General features: G+C 46.7%; 1 protein-coding gene across 1 annotated transcript in view; it reads left to right on the top strand.

The window, feature by feature from the left end:
• The window catches only part of LOC144737967 (deoxynucleoside triphosphate triphosphohydrolase SAMHD1-like), a 94,098-nt gene that overhangs the window by 56,723 nt on the left and 11,826 nt on the right, over positions 1–25,549 (top strand). Inside the window, exons 7-11 of the mRNA XM_078620882.1 lie at positions 4,942–5,050; positions 9,100–9,191; positions 12,289–12,371; positions 13,487–13,626; positions 13,872–13,904. Coding sequence (XP_078477008.1) covers positions 4,942–5,050; positions 9,100–9,191; positions 12,289–12,371; positions 13,487–13,626; positions 13,872–13,904 — 457 coding nt within the window. The remainder of the gene's footprint in view (positions 1–4,941; positions 5,051–9,099; positions 9,192–12,288; positions 12,372–13,486; positions 13,627–13,871; positions 13,905–25,549) is intronic.

Here is a 25,549-nt window from a genome sequence, read left to right as displayed (position 1 = left end):
CCCGGGAGTCCTTGCCGCGTATAGAATGGCCCCCCATGCAGCTACGGGGTTTTCCCCATTCTATTTGATGTACGGTCGGGAAGCTGACCCGCCAATGGAAACGCAACTTGGCCTGTCCGCTCCACGAACTAATTCTAATTTGGCAGAACATATTAAGTTTAATATTCACAAGCTGACAGAGGCGAGGGAGGCCGCACGGCTTAATTCACGGGCTCGCCAAATTGCTAATGAACGGTTGCGGGCACGGAAGGTGTCCATGCACGAATGGAAACCAGGTGACAGGGCCTGGCTGCATTGCCCTCAGGCACCCTTGGCTACGTCGCCTAAATTGTTGAGACCGTGGAGGGGACCCGTGGAGGTCGTGCGCGTTGCACGGCCCCAGTGCGTTCAGATAAAGTGGGGAAAGCGCCGCTGGTACGTTCACCCCTCCCGACTGAAACCGTTCTCGCCTCCATATGGCCTCCCCTTGTGTCGTGATGGCCGGGCGTGTGACGTGACCGGCGACCCAGAGGGGGAAATGTCTCTGCCTGATCCACACGTATTTTCGCCTGATCTGCTCCCAGGTGTCTCGGAACTGACAGCTGCCGATCACCGGCGGCCGGATCTCCGCGGCGGGGCCGGCCCTTTCAGGCCCGTTCCGCGCCGTCTGGAGCAGCCGGAACCGCCGGACGGTCGTCAGTGTCCCGCCCCATACGACGGACCAGCCAGACGGACTCGCGCCAGGTCGTGCTACTTTGCATGACCTGCCTCGTGAGGAGTCGGGGCAGTTGGAGCACCTCGTCACTGCGTGTAGTCGCAGGGACGTGGGGCGCGTTCGTTTTTTGGAATTTGCTTGTATCGTGTTATTGTTGACTTTTCGTGTTCATTGTCAATCTGTACATAGTTATTCTTGTTGTTGTTGTTATGTTACGGGCACACTGGGGGGGTTACGGGTTTTTTTTGTTGGTTGTCGTCTTATCGTTGCGGTTGGTTGTTGTTAGCAGCCGGGCCGGCTGCGAGCTATGTGGGAGGGGGTGATGTAGTGGTGATACGCGCTGGGTGTATACGTCGTGTGCCAGCGCGTATGTACGGGTGTGTGTGTGGTGACGCGCGCTGACGGGGAGGAGCAGGCGTCAGTGCGCGGGTGGGGGTAGTGCGGCTGATTGGCTGTGTGCCGGTGACGCGCTGAGAGGGAGTGATCGGGTGGCAGCGCGGTGTGATTGGTCGGGGAGTGGAAACACGCGCTGGGCGGAAACGGATCGTAGAGATAGCGCGTGGTGATTGGGTAACTGAGGAGCGGTGCCGACGTTGAGGTCCGCATCCGCTCCGTCTCCTGGGAAGAAGAGATATATAAGGTGATGCACAGAGGAGTAGGGGGGCAGAAGTGGAACCATCTAAGAATGAAGACGAAGGTGCAGAGATAGAGCCCGGAGAGGAGAGTAATGGAGAGGAGAGGAGAGTAATGGAGAGTAGAGGAGAGTAAGGTATAAGTGTGTAGCCAGAGAGAGAGAACGGTCTACACGAGCTGAGTAATGTATAGTGTGTAGCCAGAGAGAGAGAACGGTCTACACGAGCTGAGTAATGTATAGTGTGTAGCCAGAGAGAGAGAACGGTCTACATGAGCTGAGTAATGTATAGTGTGTAGCCAGAGAGAGAGAACGGTCTACACGAGCTGAGTAATGTATAGTGTGTAGCCAGAGAGAGAGAACGGTCTACACGAGCTGAGTAATGTATAGTATGTAGCCAGAGAGAGAGAAAGGTCTACACGAGCCGAGTATGCATACGGTGTAGCCAGAGAGAGAGAAAGGTCTACACGAGCCGAGTATGCATACGGTGTAGCCAGAGAGAGATGCAAAGTCTACACGAGGCGAGTGGAGAGTGTAGCAGAGGCGCAGAGTCTACACGAGACGAGAGAAGAGTGTAGCCGAGGCGCGGAGCCTACACGAGGCACAGAGAGCCAGCAGCACAGAATCTAAGAGAGTCAAGAGAAGCGTAGGGCGGAGAGAAGAGGTCACGAGTTGTACCGTTGTATGGTGACCGCATTGTGAAGAAGAGAGGCCACGCGTTGTATCGTTACAAGTCAAGATTTAATAAAAGAAGTGTGTTCCCGTCAAGGAGTTTCTTGCCGTCATTTTCCAATACTTCACACGTATATCCAGTGTGTCATGAAATTACTCAGTTATAACAATTAAGGAGCAACACAAAAACTTACATTTGTAATGCATCCATAATGTAGCTACAGTCTCAGGGCATAAAAGGATACAAAATAAGTAACCTGGCCACGCTATTCAGGATATATTATGCAAGCTCCGACTCAGTGGGGGCTGCTGTGATGGGGAATGGAACTGGTCGTAATCGTCTGGCAGCATGCTGGCTGTTCCGACCCGGTATGGAGTTATCCCTGCAGGCCGTGAAGGCCGGAAATAAAGAGAGAAAGGGAAAGAGAACTTCCAACTTGTGTCTCGAGTTTAGAACAGTACACAAAGAAGAAGACTACTGGAAAATAACAATGAATATCAAAAAAGCATTAAAGTTACCCAGAGGAGGTTAAATCTTGACTTAAAGCTTTCGTGACTGCAGGAATTCATATTATTTGGGTCTTTCGGTAAAGTCACGTAGATAGGTTCAAATAAAATAACAAACCTTACTACGTGACTTTACCGAAAGACCCAAAGAATATCAATTACCCAGATTAATTAAGTATACATCATTTTTATTCTCTCTAGTTCTCTGCCTTTGAACATGTATTTGGCTTAAATTTCCTCAGTCCTGACCGAGGTTGAGACGTTTTCTTCATTGAAATATTATGAAGTCATCAATCAGCGTTATCTTTTTCTTCCAGAACTTCCTCCATCAAGCTGTAAACTCGATCTGCACATTATATTTTGTTTACTGTTGCAATTGAATTTCTCTTTTTTTATTGTTATATCAAATTTCTTCCCTTTTCAACGTTGCTCGAGAACTGTCATTCACTCTCTTTGCATCAAAATAATGATTTTACCACAAACCACATTTCAAGGCTGTCCATCATTTTTCTTTCTTTCTCGGATAACAAATTGCTGCAGCATGCAACATTGTTCTCCACGTTACGGATCGCCTTAAGCTTACTTTACAATGTCTGCTCATTAGTTTTGATTCTAGTCACCTTTGAGTATCTGCCAAAATACTTCTCGGTGGCAAGATGTTATCTACCTCGCCTGGTATACAGGAGATCGTGGGTTCGACTCCGACCCTGACGCTTGCTGTATTTTTGCAATTTGGGTGACTCTCTCCCCGTGGTTGCGTGGATTTTTCTCCGGCTTCGGGTTTTCCCTCCACTTTAAGAATCAACATCCCGCGTTTAGATATTTGGCTGCTAGCTATAAATGTCCATATAATTAGCCAATTCGTTCAGCTATCATTTGTGATTGCCTGGTCACTTCTGAAAAATAAGCTAATAGCTCAGTGGAGCCTTACCTGGTATAGATAAATAAATAGTGTATCGTTAGTTTTAGTTTCAGAGATACGAACAAACACGTCCGTATGTCCAGTTTCAGCTATTCGGACTGAGAGTTGTAATATCTACCACCGCGCAATAAATGGTGGTGGTTGTTTGGTTTCAAGCACTGGCTTGTTTTGAGTCTCAGGACCACCCAAACACTGAAAGGTTTACTCAGGTGTCGGCAGCTATTTACGATGCTATCGCCTGTTACAAGTTAATTTATGAAGATAAATAGAAGAGAGCAAATGTGCAGAAATTTGTATACGTTTGTAATGTGAGGTTACACCTGGATGATGATGATGATTGGTTCTGCTGGCTTCAGCCCACAACCAATGGGGAGTCGAGCTAGGGGCGTGGCCTTGGAGCTGTACAGTAGCTTCGGGAAAGTTCCAGGGGTGTGGCTGAGGATTGGCTGCGGGGCATCACGTGGGCCAGGGATTAAAAGGGCAGAGGAGGACAGCACGTGGTCAGTGTGTGGAGGAACGAAGGGGGATCCACGCTGGTGCCGTGGTCCAGAGCCTGCCACGTGGCGGGCCGCGGCAGTCTCTCTCACGCTGTCAGCCAACAGCGTGAGGGAGCAAAGGAACTGGAGGAACAGATGTGGTGGAAGCTGTGAAAGAAACTAAATAAAGAATTCTCAATTCACGACGTCGTCTGAACGGGGTTTATTACACGTTTTTCAAGAGGGTAGAGAGAAAACATGAGCGCCAAAGGAAATTGGCATCTACATCTGCAGAACAAGAAGAAGCAGTGGTATATACATCTGCAGAACATGAACAAACAGTGGCATTTGCAGAACATGAAGAACCAATGGCATCTACATCTGCAGAACATGAAGGACCAGTGGCATCTACATCTACAAAAGATGATACAACTTTTAATGCCATTCCCCGTGTTTAGTGTACATGCTGTACAACATGTTTGGAATCGACAGGAGTAAAGTTGGACTTACGAACAAATAGATTTACGATCAAAACTCTGGAACCTAACTCGTTCATAAGTAAAGGAGTCCCTGTACATCTCATGTATAACTTGTACAAGGATATCCCTTTTGCCATACCACTGCTGGCCCAATTACTTTCCCATTCCACGCTTGCAGTAGAGGCTTAAATGAAGTTAACGACCGAATCAGTTATTCACACTTGCGTTAGACACTGAATGGGAGTTGAACCCAGCTTGTCAGGTTGATAGTGCAGAGTGTGAACCCATACCACACCACTCCATGGGAGCGATGGTCTTTAATGGTTAGCACCATGGACTAGTAATGCAGAGTTTCTTAAATGCCTCTCTCGATCAGCAGGTAGTGTGTGGTTGGGTAAGGTGTGAAATACGCCAATCTCTTCCAAGATGTTTGGCCAGTGTGAAAGCTAGAGGGGTCACATATTACATTGTTCCTTAATTGCTTTATTTATTTGTTATGCGTGTGGAAAAAATGTAATTGACTAAATTTGTTTCATCGTAATTGCCATCTTTGTGCGCAGGGATGCCTACTACCTGGGTTTTAACACTGGATTTGACCATCAACGTTACATTCAAAATGCACGGGTCTGTGAATTCCATGGGGATTTTCACATCTGCCAGCCAAAAAAGGTAAGTGAAATGTGTCTGGAATTGTTTTTCATTGGAGTAATTATATATGATAATATAATGCCTATATTATTTAAATAAAAATCACGGTTTTTGAGCACAGCAAAGTTATAATAGCTTGAGCAAATAGACAATGGAAGATACATTTTAATTCGAGCAGTAAGAGTGATGCAGTCTTGTGACCTGCAGTTTGGTGGTTGAACACAGTACACATGAGGCAAGACTCAGTCTGGTAGATATAGTCCTCACCACACATTGGTACTGTAATTCATACTCTTCGGGTTTTTCGTTCAAGTCACGTAGATAAAAAATAATAGATCACGATGTTTCGATCGCAACACAAGCAATTGTCTTCAGATGAGAGAGAGTTTCGTCTTTAGTACTCTCTCTCACCTGAAGACGATTGCTTGTGTTGCTATCGAAACGTCGTGATCTATTATTTTCTATGTACGTGACTTGACCGAAAGACCCATAGAGTATGAATTATTGCAGTCACAAAGCTTTAAATCAAGATTTACACATTGGTAAATCAATTAATGACGTTCACGGGAACAGTAAATGTAGTAGTAGCGATAGAAGTGTAACCAGGGGGAGGTAAGTAATAGGAGTGAATCAATGAGTGCTTGACTATGATTTTACGTATCTACATTAATAATATAGGACCGATAGCATCTAAAGTTACAATTTTTTCCCCCAAACGTACTTCATAATATTTAAACAATGGCTATTCATACATAAAGATAAGAACACTATTATCATATTAAAAGAAACATGGTTCATCAATGTACTATACCTGCAACAACCCATCGTTAAAAGGGGAATGGTCGGTGAGCGAATACGTTGGGCTCTATGAAGGCACTACACTAATACACACTACACAATACACTACAATACAGTACACTACTATACACCCCCTTAGAGTTCTATGGAGGCCCGTCGTGAAGCGATTAGTCATAAACAGGGGTGGTTGTTTAGAGGGGTTCTACTCTACACTACTAAACACTACACTGCTACCATTGGAACCTCATTTGCCAGTAAAAAATATGATAATAGTTTTTTTACCCTTTTATCTGACAACAAAACTGACACCTTTTTTTACAAGGAGTCATGTTTGCATAGACCACAATACCTGCAGTCATAATGCAAACAAAAAACATAACTCTGATAATGTATGCACTGTCCTTGAAGTTGATTGGTCCACACCCGAGACAGCTTTCCTTAGAGCCTAGTCTCACATGGTGTTGGACCAGATGACGCCTTTTCAACTTCAAGGACAGTGCATACATTATCAGAGTTATGTTTTTTGTTTGCATTATGACTGCAGGTATTGTGGTTTATGCAAACATGACTCCTTGTAAAAAAAGGTGTCAGTTTTGTTGTCAGATAAAAGGGTAAAAAAAAAATTATCACTACACTGCTATTCACGTGATCTAACCCAAAAAACTCTATTATGGACTACACTGCTATACACTAATACTATATACTATCTTCTTGGTTCTTTCGGTAAAGTCACGTAGAATGGAAATAATAAAATAATAAAAATAAAACATAATAAAATAATTCTCACGACGTTTCGGCCACAACGCAAGTATCCGTCCTCAGGTGGAGAAGGACGGCTACTTGCGTTGTGGCCGAAACGTCGGCCTGCCACATGGCCGCTGGCGTGCCGTAGGCGCAGACGTGGTCTCTCCTCGAACCTCTCCACACTGACCACGAGCTGTCTCTCTCCACCCATTATATCACCTGGCTCACGTGATGCCACGCAGCAAAACTTAAGCCTCACCCCTGGAACCTTCTAGATGTTGCTATACAGCCCCAGGGCTACGCCCCTGGCTCGACGTACCATTGGCTGCGGGCTGAGGCCGGCAGAGCCTATCACCATTGCCCAGTTACCCCCGGGTGCATCCTAATATTACACTACTATACACTACACATTGCAGTCTATGGGAGGCCCAATGTTAAGCGATTAGTCGTTAACAGGGGTCCTTGATGAAAGGAATTATACTGTATCACCTATGAGCAAATTACCCAGTGACATCGCAGGATGTCAGTGTGCAGTGCCAGCCCTAGAGAGGCACGGCGTGCAGTGTAACGACATCGCGGACACCACAATGGTGTGGGTGTAGTACCGGCCCTAGAGGGGCCCAGTGAGCACTGATGGATAGCGCTAGATGGCACCACGCTTGGCGTGCAGTGCCAGCCCTACAAGACAGGGTGTGGGAGTGCCGGCCGTAGGAATGAGGTTACTAGAGGCCATGGCACTCTGGTTGGGGCTAGAGGTGGTCACGTGGTTGGTATCCAGATCTTTCCCGAGGATTCTGGAAGTTGGTCATGGCCAAGGGCGGAGCCAGCCACGCCGCAGAGAATATAAGCCGGGTCCCACAGAGGGACCGGCGTTGTTGTTCATCTTGAAAAAGCCTTCGTCTACGTTCTACATTCAACGAGTCTCCAACAAATGGACCTGGACCGGAGCTGAGGTCCCAGTCCGTAGTAGCAGTTACGTTGTAATTAATGGAGTTAGCCTGGTGGTCACCACCATAGGTTGTTATTCTGTTAAGGGGAAGTTACCCCGTGTGTTGGAGTTAAATAAATGTGTTTGCCTCCAAGTCTACGTGTGCGACTCAGAACTCACTACACATTTATAAACTCTCAATTGTGTAATAAAGGACTCTTTCACTGTATCTGTCTCCGTTGTCCTTTATTCGGGTTCTTACAACTTGTCCCACACGGCCCTCGCTCAGAGCCTCCCCGCTTGGCAGCTCGACAGCTGCCGTCGCTCCCGTAGTCTTTATCCACTCCGATGCAGCTCCGCTGCTGGTTCCCTTGTGCAGTCCCCCGGCTGCTCTCACTGCAGCTCCACCGCTGCTCCCCGTTCCTCCCGTGCCCGGTCACCGCTGGCCGACGGTGCCGAGTCTCACCGCGTGGCGATCTCGCCACTCTCCACTCTCCGCCCTGCGTGGCCTCACCCTGTCTCTATTCCCATACTCTCCTCCCGTCTCTTCCGGTTCTCTCCCTTAAGACCTTACCCCTCTCTCACGTGACCTAACCCCTCCCCCCGTGACGTCATATCCGCGAGGCCGTTTACGCCCGCATTACAATTGGAAGAAATTGGTCTTCACCAATGACATAAAAATTTCGAGAAAGCATTGCTCCTTCAAGGATTCAAAGAATGTGGAGTTATCACCGTTTTCCAATCGGTAATGAAATCTGGGATGGGATGCAGAAAAACCTACAGTTGATGGAGAGAAGTAGGTTGCTGGGTGTTGCACAAGATGGTTTCAGTAGATTTGCCTTGCCTCAAACCGTACGGGTGATGAAACCATGAAGGAAGGTTTGAAGAGTTGGAAAAAGCGACAATTTGATGGTGACATGGCCAAACAGTAGAATGGTTTAAACTTTTACAGAAATTCATGGTGCAAACCTCTGGCCACCCACTATTGAAAATTGTGGGTGTATTAACCATTAAATACGTATAACATGTAGGAGGCTTTCACGACCAATATTATACATAATGGAGGTTTTTGGGTTAGATCGCGTAAATAAAAATGTGGCATTAAACCGATATGTTGTGGTTTTACTCTCCAACACACAATATGTGTGTTGAACTAGTAACAAATTAGCATGTTTTGTTTACGTGACAAACCTTACTCATTGGCCTTGTTGGGTCGTGGGGTGATTAAGGGCACATCTAACAAATACACCACAATACCTTGCTGATTTCGTCAAGGAGCATAAACCATCATCATGCAAACTCCGGTCATCCTCACAGTGGCTTCTGGCTGGCCATTGAAATAAGATGGTGGTCACCGCATTGCACGGCGCTTTCAGATGCGTTTCTGTGGCCGTCTGGAATGCTCTTCTAATATTAGGAAGCCACTGGAGCTGTACACCTATAAATCATCTAGATTGAAAACTTCTTTACAACTGCTTTTAGTGTTTATTTTGTTTTCCTTACCCCGCACCTCTGATTATCGTGGTTGGCTACGTACAGTGCGAAAGAAGTTCAACCATACATACAAATATTTGAAGACTTGTAATTCCTTGCCTTTCAGCAATGGAGCAACCTCCTGGAGCTGTTCCACGTTCGAGAGAGGCTGCATAGAAATGCTTATCAACACAGGGTAACCAAGTTGATCGAGCATAAGTAAGATACTCTTCGTTCTGTCTGTCCACAAATAATTACATTCCCAGTTAGAGTCATGCACTTAGCCTTCCTTAAAAGCAAGTACAAAGATTGCAAACAATTCCGTTTTCAAAGAGAAGACGAGTTCATTATCTGTCTCCCCATTTAGTTATTTGGCCAATATGTCAAATGTAAATTTAATGTATTTATTAAATTAATCTCGTATTTAAATTGATGGGTTATGTTTACACTAAGGTATTGTAGTGGTAATTAACGAACAGATATTGCCATTCTTTAACGTCGTTTGTCGACTGCAACACAGATTTTTTACACTCAAAATACATTCAATTACAAACAATACAGATTGCGTTACTGCACGATGTGTGACCCTTATTTTTACGTAATTTTCTTAAGCATGGATTGGGTACACTCTTGTTCATATGAGACTCATTTTACGAATATGGTCCTGAACTTTGAAGAATAGTTTTTTTTATATTGTTCAACGTTAGTGCCCTCATTAATCTCAATGTTCATCCTGCAAAGTCTCATCACAAGGGATAAACACAAACAAATATAAAAAAAAAATGCCCATATTAAAACGGCTCTATGCCGTATGGACCTGAAAACTAACTTTCCTGTACAAGAATACCGGTCAAACTTTTTGGTTGACAGGTATGGATTTGTCCACATTATTTTCAATACAAACCAATCAAACGTGGAACCTAGTCACTTTTACAAAGATTAACACTGATTAATTCTGTCTGCCACTGTAGAACAGGGGGCCGGATGGCATTACTTACAAAAGCCACAATTAGGTAACATTATGGGTCTAAAGTAGCATAGCTTTAAGCATACAACAAATAATGACAAATCCATGTTAAGAGAATGATTTAGGTTTGAAACGCAGACTCAAAAGTTAGTAAATTCATGGACCAATATCTTAATCCCCCATGCAATGTAATTTATCAAGACATATTACATCACCATTGGTTTCCAATGACATCCACCATTGGTAAAGTTAGAATCCTTAAATATAGACATGCATTTCTCCTTCAGGTTATGAAGGATGCAAATCGTATAGCTACACGTGCCATGTCAGAATAATATATCTAATGCTGTGCTAGCTCAAATCGCATAAAACTGTACTTGAGCACGTATATAATGCAAGCTAAATGTGACTGCAAGCACAGAAGTTTCAGATGGATATACCTAATCACAAAGCTTCTTCAATGACGTTCCCGACTACACGTTAATTGTAAAGTTGAATTAAATAACTCTTTAAAAAAAATTGGGAAATTAAATCGGGGAAATGAAAGAAGTAGCGATATAAGGAATCAATCGGGATAACTGAAGTTGATAATGAATGTGATATTGAAAAGCAGCATATCATTGTGCCTCAATTATTTTCAATCATCAACTGTTAAAATGTTGCAATACGTACACCAATATATTCAATGCAGGCAAACAAGAGGATCAAAAGCTATGAAAGTGTGCAAAACAAAGCATGAATAGGCTGGTGGTGGAGGGGAATGACAGGTGTCATCCAACAGCAGAGATAGCATGGCAGAGATGGGGTCATCCAACAGCAGAGAGAGCATGGCAGAGATGGGGTCATCCAACAGCAGAGAGAGCCTGGCAGAGAGGGGGTCAGCCAACAGCAGAGAGAGCATGGCAGAGAGGTCATCCAACAGCAGAGAGAGCATGGCAGAGAGGTCATCCAATAGCAGAGAGGGCATGGCAGAGAGGGGGTCAGCCAACAGCAGAGAGAGCATGGCAGAGAGGTCATCCAACAGCAGAGAGCATGGCAGAGAGGGGGTCAGCCAACAGCAGAGAGAGCATGGCAGAGAGGTCAGACAACAGCAGAGAGAGAATGGCAGAGAGGACGTCGCCAACAGCAAAGAGAGAATGGCAGATAGATCAGGCAACAGAAGAGAGAGCATGGTAGAGAGGTCAAGCAACAGCAGAGCGAGCATGGCAGAGAGGTCAACCAACAGCACAGAAAGCATGGCAGACAGGGGTCAGCCAACAGCAGATATAGCATGGCAGACAGGGGTCATCCAATAGCAGAAAGGGCATGGCAGAGAGGGGTCAGCCAACAGCAGAGAGAGCGTGGCAGAGAGGGGGTCGGCCAACAGCAGAGAGAGCATAGAGAGGTCATCCAAAGGCAGAGAAAGCATGGAAGAGAGGAAGTCAACTAACAGCAGAGAGAGCATGGCAGACAGGGGTCATCCAATAGCAGAGAGAGCATGGCAGAGAGGTCAGCCAACAGCAGAGCATGGCAGAGTGGAGCTCAGCCAACAACAGAGAGAGCATGGCAGAAAGGTCAGCCAAGAGCAGAGAGAGCATGGCAGAGGGGTTCAGCCAACAGCAGAGAGAGCATGGCAGAGAGGTCAGGCAACAGCAGAGAGAGCGTGGCAGAGATGAGATCAGCCAACATCAGCCAACAGCAGAGAGAGCATGGCAGAGATGAGCTCAGCCAACAGCAGAGAGAGCATGGAAGAGAGGGGGTCTACCTGCTTATCTTCCAAGATGTGACGGGAAAGAGTGATGTGATCTAAATTGAAAACTCATTTCTTTAGAACAGTTTTTTGTAGGTTAGTTTGTTGTCCTTCCCCCGCACCTCCGATTAGCCACAGTTCGCTACGCGATATGCTACACTACTATACACTACGCTACTATACACGCTATACACTACACTTCTATACATGCGATACACTACGATACAATACACTACTATACATCACACTACAATGCACGTTATTCACTACACCACTATACTAAATTGAAAACTAATTTCTTTCGAATAGTTTTTTGCGTTCAGTTTGTCGTACTCCCGCACCTCTGATGAGCGTGGTCAGCTACGCATGGTGCCAAAGAAGTTCAATATACACGTGGCAACAGTCCACCGCAATGTGACAAGTTACAAAGTCTTACATATCTGTATTCTCATTGCTATTATTACACATACTCCTGATACGTACTGAGACAATCCATCATGGAAATGTGTATTGTTATTTGATGATGTGATACATTTTGTAAAACTGCATTCAATAAAAAAACTGTGATTGCATGAAACCTGGAAAATTTATTAAAAGCGTGAAATTCAAATTCCTAACAGGGTGGCAGAAGCCATAAAAGAGGGCTATTCCAAATTAATCGGTGATAAAGTGAACTCGATGGAGTCGTACAGCACACTGACTGGTAAGTAAGTTTCTTCTGTCCACTTATTTTTCTTGATAGCAGATTACACCGCCGTTTCCGCATTCCTTCTGTTATGCTTTCTGTCTCTCAAGCTGCCATTCAAAAAAAAATATTCAGATATTTTGAGGTTCATGATAACGTTTGGGTTTTCAAACTCACTCCCATCTGCTCTCGTTTGCCTCTCTATTCCATCGTTATGATCCCAATCAGTCTCCGGGACGTTCCTCTGTCTGCATTCCACCTCCAGATCCCCGATGCATTGCCCCAAACATGATTCTTCTGAGCGCTGCAATGCCACAGTTGTCTCATCGTGTTGAACGATCTCGCGCCTCTGAAGAGGTCTGCCCCTCTTTGATATTCTCCTTCATCCCCTGACACATAATAACTGCAATCGGTGAACAAAATCCAGTTTTACAATCTACTACCAGATCTTGAAGACTCTTATCAAAGAGCATCAGTCAACTCAGCACACGGTGTGTTGGAGAGTAAACTCAACTCTGGCTGTCGTCTGATGATGCTGGTTGTTGTAATTACTGGCAAAACATCACCGTACTCGAATAGTAAATATTGCAGTGGGTTTACTCTCCAACACACAAGGAATCATACAGACATGATTCCTTGTAAACCGTTTTCAGTTATGTTGCCAGAAAAAAGGGGAAAAACCTATTCTTATATTTTGGTACTGGCAAAGGAGGTCTCATTATTTTTTGTTGTATTCGTTCTAGGTTAGCATATGGATTGCAATGTTACCGTAGTTATTTTATATTGGCAAATTCATACGTGATAATTCCACAATGACTTAAATGTATAATATAATTTCACACATGTTTACATAACCTCGCGCATGTTATCGCCTGGGGATAATGGCACGTACCCCGAGTTGAGATCCACTGCTCTACCATGCTGGTCCATTCAGCTTAGTGAAGGGAGCAGATTACCTTCGCCCCTCGTTGATTATACGACTGGTGCGTGTGGCCACATTCAGTGTATGACTAAGGATCCGAAGTCTTTCATTCATGTTTCATTATGCCATTGAAACGTTGAGTTGCTTACTGAAATCTTTAATGTGATGTACTTTAAGTGCCGTTATTTTTGCTCTTTGTCTGTGTATTCAGACAGCATTTACGAGACCATTTTGCATTCGGATGATGAAGAGTTATACAAAGCCAAGGACATAATGATGGACATCGAAAGAAGAAATTTACCCAAATTCGTTGGAGAAATCCCAATTTCACAAGTGGACACATTTAAAAAGGTATGGTAAATACATTGTTTATACTTTTCTTAACTTATAAAATACAACTCTCTATGAAAATATTTCGATCATTGACCACTCACGTTACAATACTTTACAGCAAAAAATATTTTTCGCATTGATGTTCATTGATACTTCCGTACAAGAAAATATCTAAAAACGGCTTCCAGTCATGATAAAAAAAAAGACTGCCGTCTCTGAAACTATTCCATTTAAGGTGCTCATGAGCAATGTTTTTTTTGCAGTGCTTAAAGGAGGGTCCTGACTTTGTCTACCTGGTAAGAGCACACATCTTGTGTTAGTCACCACTAGGTGACAATTGTCAACATAACCATGAAATATGTTTGAGACCAAATTTAAATGTTACGCTCTATATCCTGTCCATTCTACAGAATGTATCCGTTTTTTCTTCAGACGACCGTGTGCATGCAATTATTTTGTTTTACCAATACATCTGCGTTATGTAGTGTTGGACAGCAGCTGCAACTGCAGGTGGGCACCTAGCGCACACGCCGCTGAGCGTATACGTGGGTGTGCCGGCAGGGCGGAGGAACTGGGGTAAGGGTCACAATAGACCTCGTGTGGAAGCCCCTGGAACCCTCTGGAGGGTTCGAGAAGAGAGGCGTGGCTAGGGTGAAGCCAAGCTGTGCCGAGGGGAATATAAACAGCAGAGAGCGAGAGCTCCGGGCTGCCGGTTCTGGGATTGAACTCGTCTCGTCGTGTGTGAGAGAGAAAGGGGTCCCGGAGTGGTGGCGTGAACTCAACAACAATAAAAGAGGAGGACAGTGCCTCCTGCGACCACCTCGTCTCCGACTGTGTGTGCGACGCATGCAACCCACTTGCACAGATGACACTATATTTGGTGTCAGAAGTGGGGTATAAAAAAAACACCGGTGGTGTTGTCAGGACGAGGACGGCGAGACGGTCGACCCTCCAACAGCTCCGGAATCTGAGAACCCATTTAAGAAATCTGTAGTTGCTGGGCAGTGGAGGAGCTGCCGCGGATTGGCGGGACAGCGGCTGCGCAAAATTGCGGGGTAAGCAGCTATGCATCCACCGAGGAGAGAGCAAATGGGCGTTGATGGCGGGAGTGGCTATGCCAGGAGGCGGGAGCGGCTGCATATCAACCGAGAGAGAGCTGCTGGGTGTCAACGGAGAGAGAAGCAGCATTTCGACAATGAGAGAGCGGCCAAGTGTTGATGGCTAGAGTGGCTATGTCAGGTAACGGGGGCGGGTGAGCATCGACGGAGAGAGAGCGACTGCATGTCGACGGGGAGAGCGGCTGAGATTTTCTCGTGGTCAAGCGTGGACCAAGAAGCATGGCGGAAGACCGCCATGTGGAGAGGGGCGCAGGCCGGAATGAGGCACGGATCCCAGGGAACGGCGCAGAGGAGAGCGGGGAAAATGGAGAGGGAGCTGCCGTCAGAGCGGGAGCAGATGGTTCCGGACGGGGGACCACGCACATAGTAGGCACCATTTTGTCATTGGAGGACCTCCCCTGACCGAGGGGCGCCATTTTGAGGTGAGAATGCACGGAGGAGGCGTGGTGAGGGAGTGGCAAGAGGCCGCTCCAGATCTGGCGTGGGAGGCTCGCACAAGAGTCCTCCAGAGGGAGCGGATGGAGGACGAGACGCCCTACACATTCCGGGCAGCGCTGCCAATGCTGGGACGCGAGGCATACCAACTCGTGGGTGAGGGGTGCTTGACCTTTGTGTGGCGGAGAGGCTGCGGGGGCTGGCAAGGAGATTGAGGGTTGCCCTGCCCTCCACCATCGGAACAGAGATTTTGTCTTCGACGGTGGCCAGAACCATCCAGGTCTATGAGGAGCGACAGCTTCAAGCAAGGTGGAAGGCCGCAGTGTAGAATCTACAAGATATGGTGGCGGTGGTGGAAAGCAGGGGGGCTCGAGAGTCAACACACCCGCGGGAGGACCCGCGGCGGGAACAACTCCCACTGCCGTGGAGACCCGCGCCAAAATGCTTTATGTGTGGTCAGTCGGGCCACACTGCTGCAGACTGCCAGGGTGACGAGTGACATTGGGGGAGTCACCCGTGCTCGTTGGGCCGCCGGAACAGTCAACTCAAGCCCCGTCGGACCGGGTCTCTTGGGCCGACCGAGACCGCCAAGTGCGTGTCCTTAGGGACCGGACCCGGGCAGGCAATGCTGAGTGGCAAGAAGCCGAGAATCCGTCTCAATCGCCTCTTGGCTCTCCGGGTTCCGTAGGTGCAGGACCTCGCTGGGAAGGGGGTGACCGGTGCCATGGACCGGATCACGTGAGCTAGGTCCCCGATTGGGGGGACTCTCCTTCACACTGAGAGGGAATCCGGGGGTGAAAGGGTGTTGGGGCTAAGAGCCTGAGTTAAAAGGAAATGAATGTGATATGCCGATTCGCGAGGTCGAGGTACCACATGTGTGTGTGTGTGTGGAGGGGGGGGGGGGGTTCACCTGCGTGGATGGGGGCTGTGAGGGAGTTGCCAATTCGCAATTTTGGGGATGCCTGCATGTGTGTGTGGGGGGGGGGGGGTCGCCAATTCCCAGATGGGGGGCTGTGAGGGAGCTGCCGATTCGCGATTTCGGGGGCACTGTGTAAGGAAGTGTTGGTTGTTATCAGAGGAGCACTGGGGAGCAGTGGAACACGTTGTTGATTGCGGGGGATGTCGTGGTTGTAGAGGGAGCTTTTTGTCATTGAGGTTAAGGGTGTTGCCATTGCCTGCCACTGATTGGTGCTGCTGTGTTAACAGCCGGGACAGCTGTTTTATTTTTTACGGAGGGGGGGGGGGGTGATGTAGTGACATAGTGCTGTTGGACAGCAGCTGCAACTGCAGGTGGGCACTTAGCACACACGCACGTTGAGCATTTACGGGGGTGTGCGGACAGGGCAGAGGAACTGGGGCAAGGGTCATGGTAGACCTCGTATGGAAGTCCCTGGAACCCTCTGGAAGGTTCGAGAAGGGAGGCATGGCTAGGGCGGAGCTAAACCCTGCTAAGGGGAATATGAACAGCGGAGAGCGAAAGCTCCGGGCTGCCGGTTCTGGATTGGACTCGTCTCATCGTCGCTGTCGTCGTCGCCGCCCTCATCGCTGCCGCCTTTGCCCGATCATTGCGTGGCTGGACAGTAGTTGGCTGGGCCGGTCGACTCCGTCGGTGCAACGCTGACAGGGCCGTGTCTGTGACGAGCCGTGCGGCACACACTGTGCCTATGTGTGTCTCTCTCTCTGCTTGTGTGTCTGTCTATGTGTCTCCGTGTCTGTGTTTTGTCTCTCTCTCAAATTTAGCAATCTTTGGAAGAACGTAATCAACAAGGCAGGGGGTTGACTGTTATGTTAGCCGATTCTGTGTTGTATTGCATTATGTTTCTAAGTTTACTAGGTTTGTTTTCTCATTCATCCGTACCTGATGACAATTGATTGTGTTGCAATTTAAACTTTGTATTCTATTATTATTTTATTTTATTTATTTCTACGTGACTTTACCAAAAGAACCAAAGAGTATAACCTTGATTTGAAGCTTTCGTGACTGCAGGAATCCATACTCTTTGGTTCTTTCAGTAAAGTCACGTAGATAGAAAAATTATAATAAAAATAATAGATCATGACGTTTCGATCGCCGCATAAGCAATCGTCCTCAGGTGAGAGAAAGAAACAGGCTGCTGCAGTGTAAAGACTCGAGAGGGAGAGGAGGGTTGCTAAATCGAGCAAAGGCGTGGGGGCTAGAGATTGTTATGGGACTAAGCGAGTGAGAAATCGATCGTAACACAAGCAATCATCTTCAGGTGGGAGAGAGAAAAAAAGGCTGAAACATCAGACTTAGCAATGCAACTCAGAGAGTTGGCTGCTATCGGCAGGTTGGAAGGAAACAGCACAGCAGTTAAAACTTTACCTGGTTGATCACGTCCTTCCAATGATTACTTAATTTGTATCCATCTTCTCGGTTGAAGTTATGCCTGTGTTTATATACCTGGATGGCTTCATGAACAAATCTTTGATGGTAGCCCGAAGGTTTAAGAGTACCTTGGTCTTGGAAAAACAATTTCGTATGAGCCCACTGCATTAAAACAATGATCAGCCATGGCAGAGGTATTGGTTCTGCCGTGTTTCAGATCTGCCTTGTGTTAGCAAACACGGTCTGAGACATGGCGTTTCATTTCCACAATATAACTGCTGCCGCAGATACATTTAGTTTGGAGACACCAGGGTATTGCATGTCAGGAATCACATCCTTCACAAATGGGATCAAATCACGGATTTTGTGTACTGTGTTGAATCGAACCTGGATCTTGTGTTTGTTCAAGATTTTGGAAATATTTTTGGTAAAACATACCATGTGTAATAAAGGACTCGATCACTGGGTCTGTCTCCGTTGTCCTTTATTTGGGTTCTTTACACTTGTCCCACACGGCCCTCGCTCAGAGCCTCCCCCGCTTGGCAGCTCGACCGCTGCCTTCGCTCCCGTAGCCTTTCTCGCTCCGGTGCAGCTCCGCTGCAGGTTCCCCTTGTGCAGTCCTCCGGCTGCTCTCACAGCAGCTCCACCGCTGCTCCCCGTTCCTCCGTGCTCGGTCACCGCTGGCCGACGGTGCCGAGTCTTACTGTGTGTGGCGATCTCGCCACTCTCCAACCTCCGCCCTGCGTGGCCTCTGTGGCGATCTCGCCACTCTCCAACCTCCGCCCTGCATGGCCTCTGTGGCGATCTCGCCACTCTCCAACTTCCGCCCTGCGTGGCCTCTGTGGCGATCTCGCCACTCTCCAACCTCCGCCCTGCATGGTCTCTCCCTGTCTCTATCCCCAACTCTCTCTTCCACCCCGCTGGCTGGCGCCGTCATGAGCCCCTCAGCCACCAGGCTAAGGCACGGCGACCACCCAACGTGGTCTCCCCTCTTCACCCCCCGACTGCCCCAGATGTCTTCCTGTCTCCCCACTATAACTTCTCCCCCACGTGACCCTGACTCCTCCCTCTCGGATCGTCACATCCGACCTGCCCATTTACGCCCGCATTACACATGTATGGCAAGGTGATGGTTTTGATCGGGTACTCAGATGGTTCTCTCCCAATAGTTGGGGATACAACTGTGTGCATTGTTTGGTCTGAATATCCATTCATCTTGAGGGGTTGGTGTACGTGCTCAAGCTCACTGACTAGGTGGTGCTGGTCAGAGATGCAACGGGCCCTATGGTGTAATGTTTTGATGAGGGAATTCTTATGGCCTGGGTGGTGGTGGGAATCAGGCTTTAGATAGGAATCTGTGTGGGTGGCTTTTCTGGAGATAGCGTGTCCCAGCGAGCCATCAGGTATCTTCTTGATCAAAACATCCAGGAATGGTAGCTTGCCATCATTTTCCACTTCCATGGTGAAATTGATGGACGGGTGTATGGAATTGATGTGGTTGAAAAATTGGTTCAGTGCTGGCTGGCCATGTGGCCAGATGACGAACATATAATATACGTATCTCTTCCAAAAGGAAGGACGTAGGGTGGATGTCTGGATGGCATCTGTTTCAAATTTGTCCATGAAAACATTCGCTACCACTGGCGATAAGGGAAAACCCATAGGAGTACCTTCATTTTCTTTGTAGAATGTACCATTCCAGGTGAAGTGTTGGTGAGACAGTGCCTCACCAAAGTTGGTACATCAGGATTCAGTCCCTGTTGGACCAAGTCTTCCATTATTGCAATGGTGTCAGGTACATATACCTTGGTGAACAGAGAGACTACATCGAAACTGACAAGCAAATAATCTGGAGACAGTGAGATGTCCTTGATTAGAGAAACCAATTGAGCCGAGTTAAGTACAGCTAAGGTGGTTTTGTCTGTGAATGGAAGCAGGGTCTCAGACAGAACTCGGGCCAGTTTGTAAGTGGGTGAGTTAATGGTGGAGATGATAGGCTAGAGCAGAGTACCTTCCTTATGGATTTTTGGAAGGCCATAAAATCTGGGTGGTCTAGCAGCCGAAGGTTTTAGAGAGAGCTGCTTGGTTGGTTCGATTAGAGAAGTCGAATTAGTGATGATATTGTTGGTTTTCGTGGCCAGGCGGTTGGTATGATCTCTATTGATTTTGGTTTCACTGCCATCATTAAGAAGGTCCTGAATTTTGTTGTTGTATGTGGTTTTATCCATGATGACAGTGACATTGCCCTTGTCGGCTGAGAGGATGACAATATAATCTCTCTTTTTCAATTGAGCGAGTTTAAAACGCTCATCCTTGCTGATGTTGCTAATGGGTTTATTAGCGTTTTTGAGGATTGCAGCGATTTCAGATCTTGCCACGTCTGCCAGGATGTGTCCCAAAACTTTTAGGGCTACGTCGACCTGGGCAATGATATCATCCACTGGGATGTGTTAGGGGTGACTGCGAAATTCAACCCTTTAGCTAGTACCGATTTTAGGCTGTCGGAAATTGGGCTGTTACTCTGATTGATAATAATCTTGTTAACATCTAACTTTTTAATGTGTGGATCTGGCTTTTTTTAATGTGTGGATCTGGCTTTTTTGACAGGAGGTTGAATTTAGCAATCAGGTTAACTTTACATTTGGTTGACATTGTAGCGGCTAAAGAAACTGTAATGTTACTTACATGATCCCAATCAGATGTGGACATTTTATCTGTTAATGCTAAGTATGATTGTAAGAGAGTCTTATCTAAATTACTAGCGGTAAGTACCCGGCGTTGCCCGGGCGAAGAAGGCAGACACACATGTAGTGACACACACAAATGGACTCACACACACACACAAAGTTACACACACAAATGCACTCACACATACATACATACATTGACGAAACAACAACAACCACTTGTGCCAGGCTATGTGCACCTTGAGGCCACGTGAAGAGTCGAACGCTCACTGGCAGGTCACGGGGCAGACCCAGATGGCACAGGTCGACTGACTGAGATGACTGGATGATGCACTACATGTGCCCCCTACTGTGGCAACTTGCTGTGCTTTAGGCACCCGGCGCTCCGCTCATTGTTGTTAGCGTCGCTCCTCCACCCTCCGTTATTATTGGAGGGCGACTGCCTCCAACTGCCCTGTAGCGTCCTTCAGGAGCCTCCTCCACAGAGGCCGATCTTGACACGGCTGGTACTAGTCATCGGCAAGTCGACTCAGCTCCACATCCTCCTGTACCACATCACTCCATGTCTTCTCTAGCCCGTGCCGCGCCCATTTAGCCCCCTCGATCCGGCCAGCATTGGTATAAACATGGGCATTTTCGTTCTTTTGTCTATCATGTGTATCAGACCTCCCCTCCCCCTCTCTGTCCATTGTGTTGGCGTGTGCAGCAGCAACCGCGTCCAAGCCGTCGTTCAATTTTTTGGCCCCGCCCCCCCCTCCCCCTCCCGATGAGTTGTACTAACATTCTGATGAGCTCCCCCCCCCTCTCCTCCCCCCTTCAACTTGCTTATAAGGGATTACATCTTGAATCATTGCCTCACTTGATGCAGCTAATTCGGCTGTGACGGTCCCACCTGATGACGGAGACTTGTGTTGCCTCCGAAACGTCGTGATTTTTTGTTTTTTTTTTATTTTATTTTCATTAATTTTGATGTTTTACCTACGTGACTTTACCGAAAAAACCTAAGAATATGATTCCTTGCAGTCACGAAAGCTTCAAATCTAGAACGAACAAAAGCTGTTTAGGCATACGGTGGCTGGCCATGCGGGCTACACGACTCAGGCAACGCAGCCTTGCCTGCCGGAGGAGCTCACCGATGGGACTTTGTCCACATCTTTCAAGGATTTGTGAGCTCCTCACACAATGCCGCCTGGTTAAACCCAGGATGGATCGTAGGCAGGCCATCCTAAATGTTTCTAACTGGCGAAAATATTCCATTAGGGGGGTCCAAGTTTAGCAAGCGTAAAGAAAGGAGGGAATGACTGTGGCCGAGAAGACCTGAAGCTTCGTGCGGAGTGATAGACCAGGTAGCTTTCACACAGTGGTACGCAACCAATGAAAAGATAATGTGGCTGGACTGATTTGGAGTGAGACCTCTGCTGTTAAACTGGAGCCGGTCATAAGCACACTGCCCAGGTATGGGAAACTCTCCACTCTCTCCACAACTGCCCCATCACCAATTGGGAGTTGTGGGGGTGGAGTGTCCGATGGTACAAAATACCCAGGCAGGTGCTTAGTTTTGGAGAGGCTGATGGTAAGGCCCCACCTCTTGGTGACAAGCTCCAGGTTCAGCAGCAGCACCTTGAACTCCTCCTCCGAGTGAGCAGCAGTTAGCAGATCATTGGCATACATAACGTGGTTGAGCAATAGGGAGCCATCCCTTGACTGCACCCGGGCATCGATCAGCCTCTCATTGTATCTGTAGCAGATGGTAATTCCTCCGAAGTACGTGGTAAAAATATACGTAAAATAATGTGGGAGCCAGACATCCCTGTTGCACCCGACGGTGTAAAGGGAATGTCTCTGACTCACGGCCACGTAGTTTGACACGGGGCCGCTCACCATCATGAAGGTCCTTAAGGATCGTGAGCAGAGGGTCAGGGACTCCGAAAGCACGAAGAACAACCCAGAGGCCAGGCCTACTGATGGTATCATAGGCCTTGACCAGGTCAATAAAGCACACACATGGACTAAGACGCACACAAGGACCAACATACACGCAAAGAAATGGACTTACACTAACTAACATGGAGCCACGCACACACAGCGACTAACACACATGCACATGGACTGACACACGCATACACTTGAGATATAGACACACATGGTGTCACACACACATATCGACGAACACACATACAGCAACTCTCTCACACACACATAGACTCACAAACACATACATAGACTGACACACATTGGCGTACACACACATACACATATGGACTCTCATACACAGACATATACTTTAGATAAAGACGCATGGAGTAACACACACATATGAAGTCACACACATGCATTGACTTACATACACATCGAATGACACACACACACATGTATGGACTTATACACACATGTAGACTAACACACACACATATGGACTGACACATACATACACATGGACGTACACACACACTGACTGACACACATAGACACACAAACGCACATTGACTTACACACTGACATGGAGCCATGCACACACATCGACTAACACGCACACACATATGGACTGAAACACACACATCGACGTGCACAGCAATCCCCGATGATGGCACAGCTATCAGCATCGCAGGACTACGTATCAGTAAATTGCAGGACGTGAGCAATCGAAACAATAGAAATGCATAGTAGAAATAATCTGAAATAAGTATATTAAATAGCAGCAGTACGCACAGGTACGTTGAGAAGCAGGCTATAGTATAGATTATAGACTGGCAGTACGCCGACTCAATGACATAAGCATGGCTACAGTGGCGATAAAAAGCTGACAATACTGGCAGCAGCTGAAAAAGCAGGATACAGTCGACATGAAAGGCTGGCAGTACGCTTAGTGAGGTAAAGAAGCAGGCAACAGATTATAGACTAGCATTCGCTCATAATGGGTAAAAGCAAAATTAACAGTGTAAATAATAGAGTGGCAGTGCACTGACGTTAATGAATCAGCAGTCGTCAGCACAGAATGGCAGTACACCGTCGCAGCGTCGTAAAAAGGCACACAAAAAGGGAAATATTTAGCAACCTAAGAATGAAGATGTAGTTTTATGCACACAAACATTATGATTGTAATATTAGGCAACGTATTAGTTTGATTATAGTAAACAATGAAGCAGAGTTGTTCTCGCACACAAACATAATGTTTGTAATATTTGTAAACTTATTTGTTTAATAATAGTAAACAATAAACCTGAGTTATTAGCGAAAGATTCAATAAAATTGTACTTTATATTGGCGTGGTGACACCTCGTCCCGTGCAGAGCCCGCGGCCTCGCCTAGATTGGCAAGCCGGAGAAGGTGAGACATTGCCAGGCTGCGGGCTGGGCCGCTACCCCGCCCCCCACCATCCCCCTGCCCGAGCTATAATAATACTATGTAAGCGCTTTAATAATATTAATATCTAAGGACTTAATAGCAGTAACTGCACACATCGTGTTGGGTATGGGGCGGGCGAAGAGGACATGAGACTGTGAAGAAAAATCCGCAGCGTGATGTGTATATTTATTTCATGTTAAACGCGTAAAATAAAATGTCTCCCGTGAGCGCGACCGAACGCGCATCACTTGGCAGGGTCCGCCCCCCCAGGCAATTGTCGTGATTTGGTACGGTCGATGTTGCGCAATAAGTAAATAATTAAAATAGAATGCCACAAAATCGTTAATTAAACGACTTTAAAGTTTACGGACGTGAAAACGGAATAGCCTATTCCCACCGCGGGGCTTAGGGCGTGCCGGCTGGCGCCTTTTTTTAGATTTAAAACCCACCGTCTGAGAGCCAAATCCCCCGCAAGTGCGCGTGCGCGGAGACTTTATATATAAGAAGAAGAAGAGAAAGATAAGATGGAACTGTTTTCTAACATGTTACAGCATGAACAATCGTTAACAATCGCTTTATATCTCTAATCAATTCCCATGGTTCTAGCCTTTTTTGTAAGAATTCGGTTTCTAGTGTTCAGTAACGTAGCCCCCACTTGTAACGTTGCGTCTACGGCAACATTGGGTCCGAAAAATGACGATCTCATTCATGATGGGGTTTACAATTGCACGTTGTGTCGTACACGTGGGGACCACCTGTAGGACTCTTCTCGGTTTGATGAATGTACAATTAGCGAAAAACTTTAAACGTTAACGACAATCTCGGGACTTTTCTGGTAATCTTGGAATTTTACAGAGATTTCAGAGTTTTGCGGTAATCTTCGAATATATACTTCCTCAAATTTGAGACAGTATGTGCTTGGACAAATAACAACGGGAAGCTTCTACACTTCAAAACCAGTGGCATTTACCTACTTCCTAAATTCGTTCACAGTTTTTATTTTACCATGTAAGGCACACTGAGCTATTTAGCTCTTTTTAAGAAGCAACCTGGCCACAAATGATAACTCAACGAAGTGGCTTATCACGTGGAAATTTATAGCAGCCAAATACTTTAAACACACGTTTCTAAATGTGCAGGAAACAACCGTAGGACTCAGAGAAAAATCCACGCACCCAGAGAAAACTGCAAATATACAGCAGAAGTCAGATTCGGGATCGAACCCAGGACCTCCTGTATACCAGGCGAGGTAGTTAACATCTCACTACCGTGACATCTGAGAACCTCAGCGATTTCTGTGATTTCGTCTTTCATGGATAACTTCCAACGATGCTACATGCCTGGAAAACCATGCCATCGTTGCTCCTACAAACAGTGCTGTTGATTTCATCAATTCAACGATGATCAACTATTTTCCTGGTCTACAAAAGCTCAGATCCAGTGGATGGTGAATTCATCAACCAGTACAACCCTTCTAGATTTCCACCTCACTTGCTCAAACTGAAGATTGGCCCTCCTGCATTTTGCTTCTTCGGAAATTCGATTCAAGCAATGGACACTGCATTGCTTGCCACGCCATCTAGACAAGGAACAATCACATCATCAAAGCCGCAAACATATTTTCACTCTCGATGACACTAAAACTATTTCTAATTCGTCCCTCTTTTGGAGTGACTGCCGACAAGAGCCAATGACAAACGCTTCAGAACATTGGAATATTTCTCCCTTCTGGCATGTTTAGTCACATCCAATATTCGGTGGTAAACTCGCGCGTTGGATCCAGCAATGCCATGATCCAGCAAAGTGCCGCACATCCGATGAGCACGGTTGGCTACGTACGGTGCAAAAGAAGTTCAACTTAGTACATACACCTCCCCTACGATTAGCACAATTGTCTACGTATGGTGCGAGAAGAAGTTCAACATAGAGTGAGGATAAAAAAGTATTTGATCCCCTGCTGATTTTGTACGTTTGCCCACTGACAAAGAAATGATCAGTCTATAATTTTA

This window comes from Lampetra planeri, chromosome 76 (assembly GCF_965212315.1).
Source record: "Lampetra planeri chromosome 76, kcLamPlan1.2.h2, whole genome shotgun sequence".
Classification (NCBI taxonomy): domain Eukaryota; kingdom Metazoa; phylum Chordata; class Hyperoartia; order Petromyzontiformes; family Petromyzontidae; genus Lampetra; species Lampetra planeri.
This window is presented reverse-complemented; position numbering and strand designations above follow the sequence as displayed.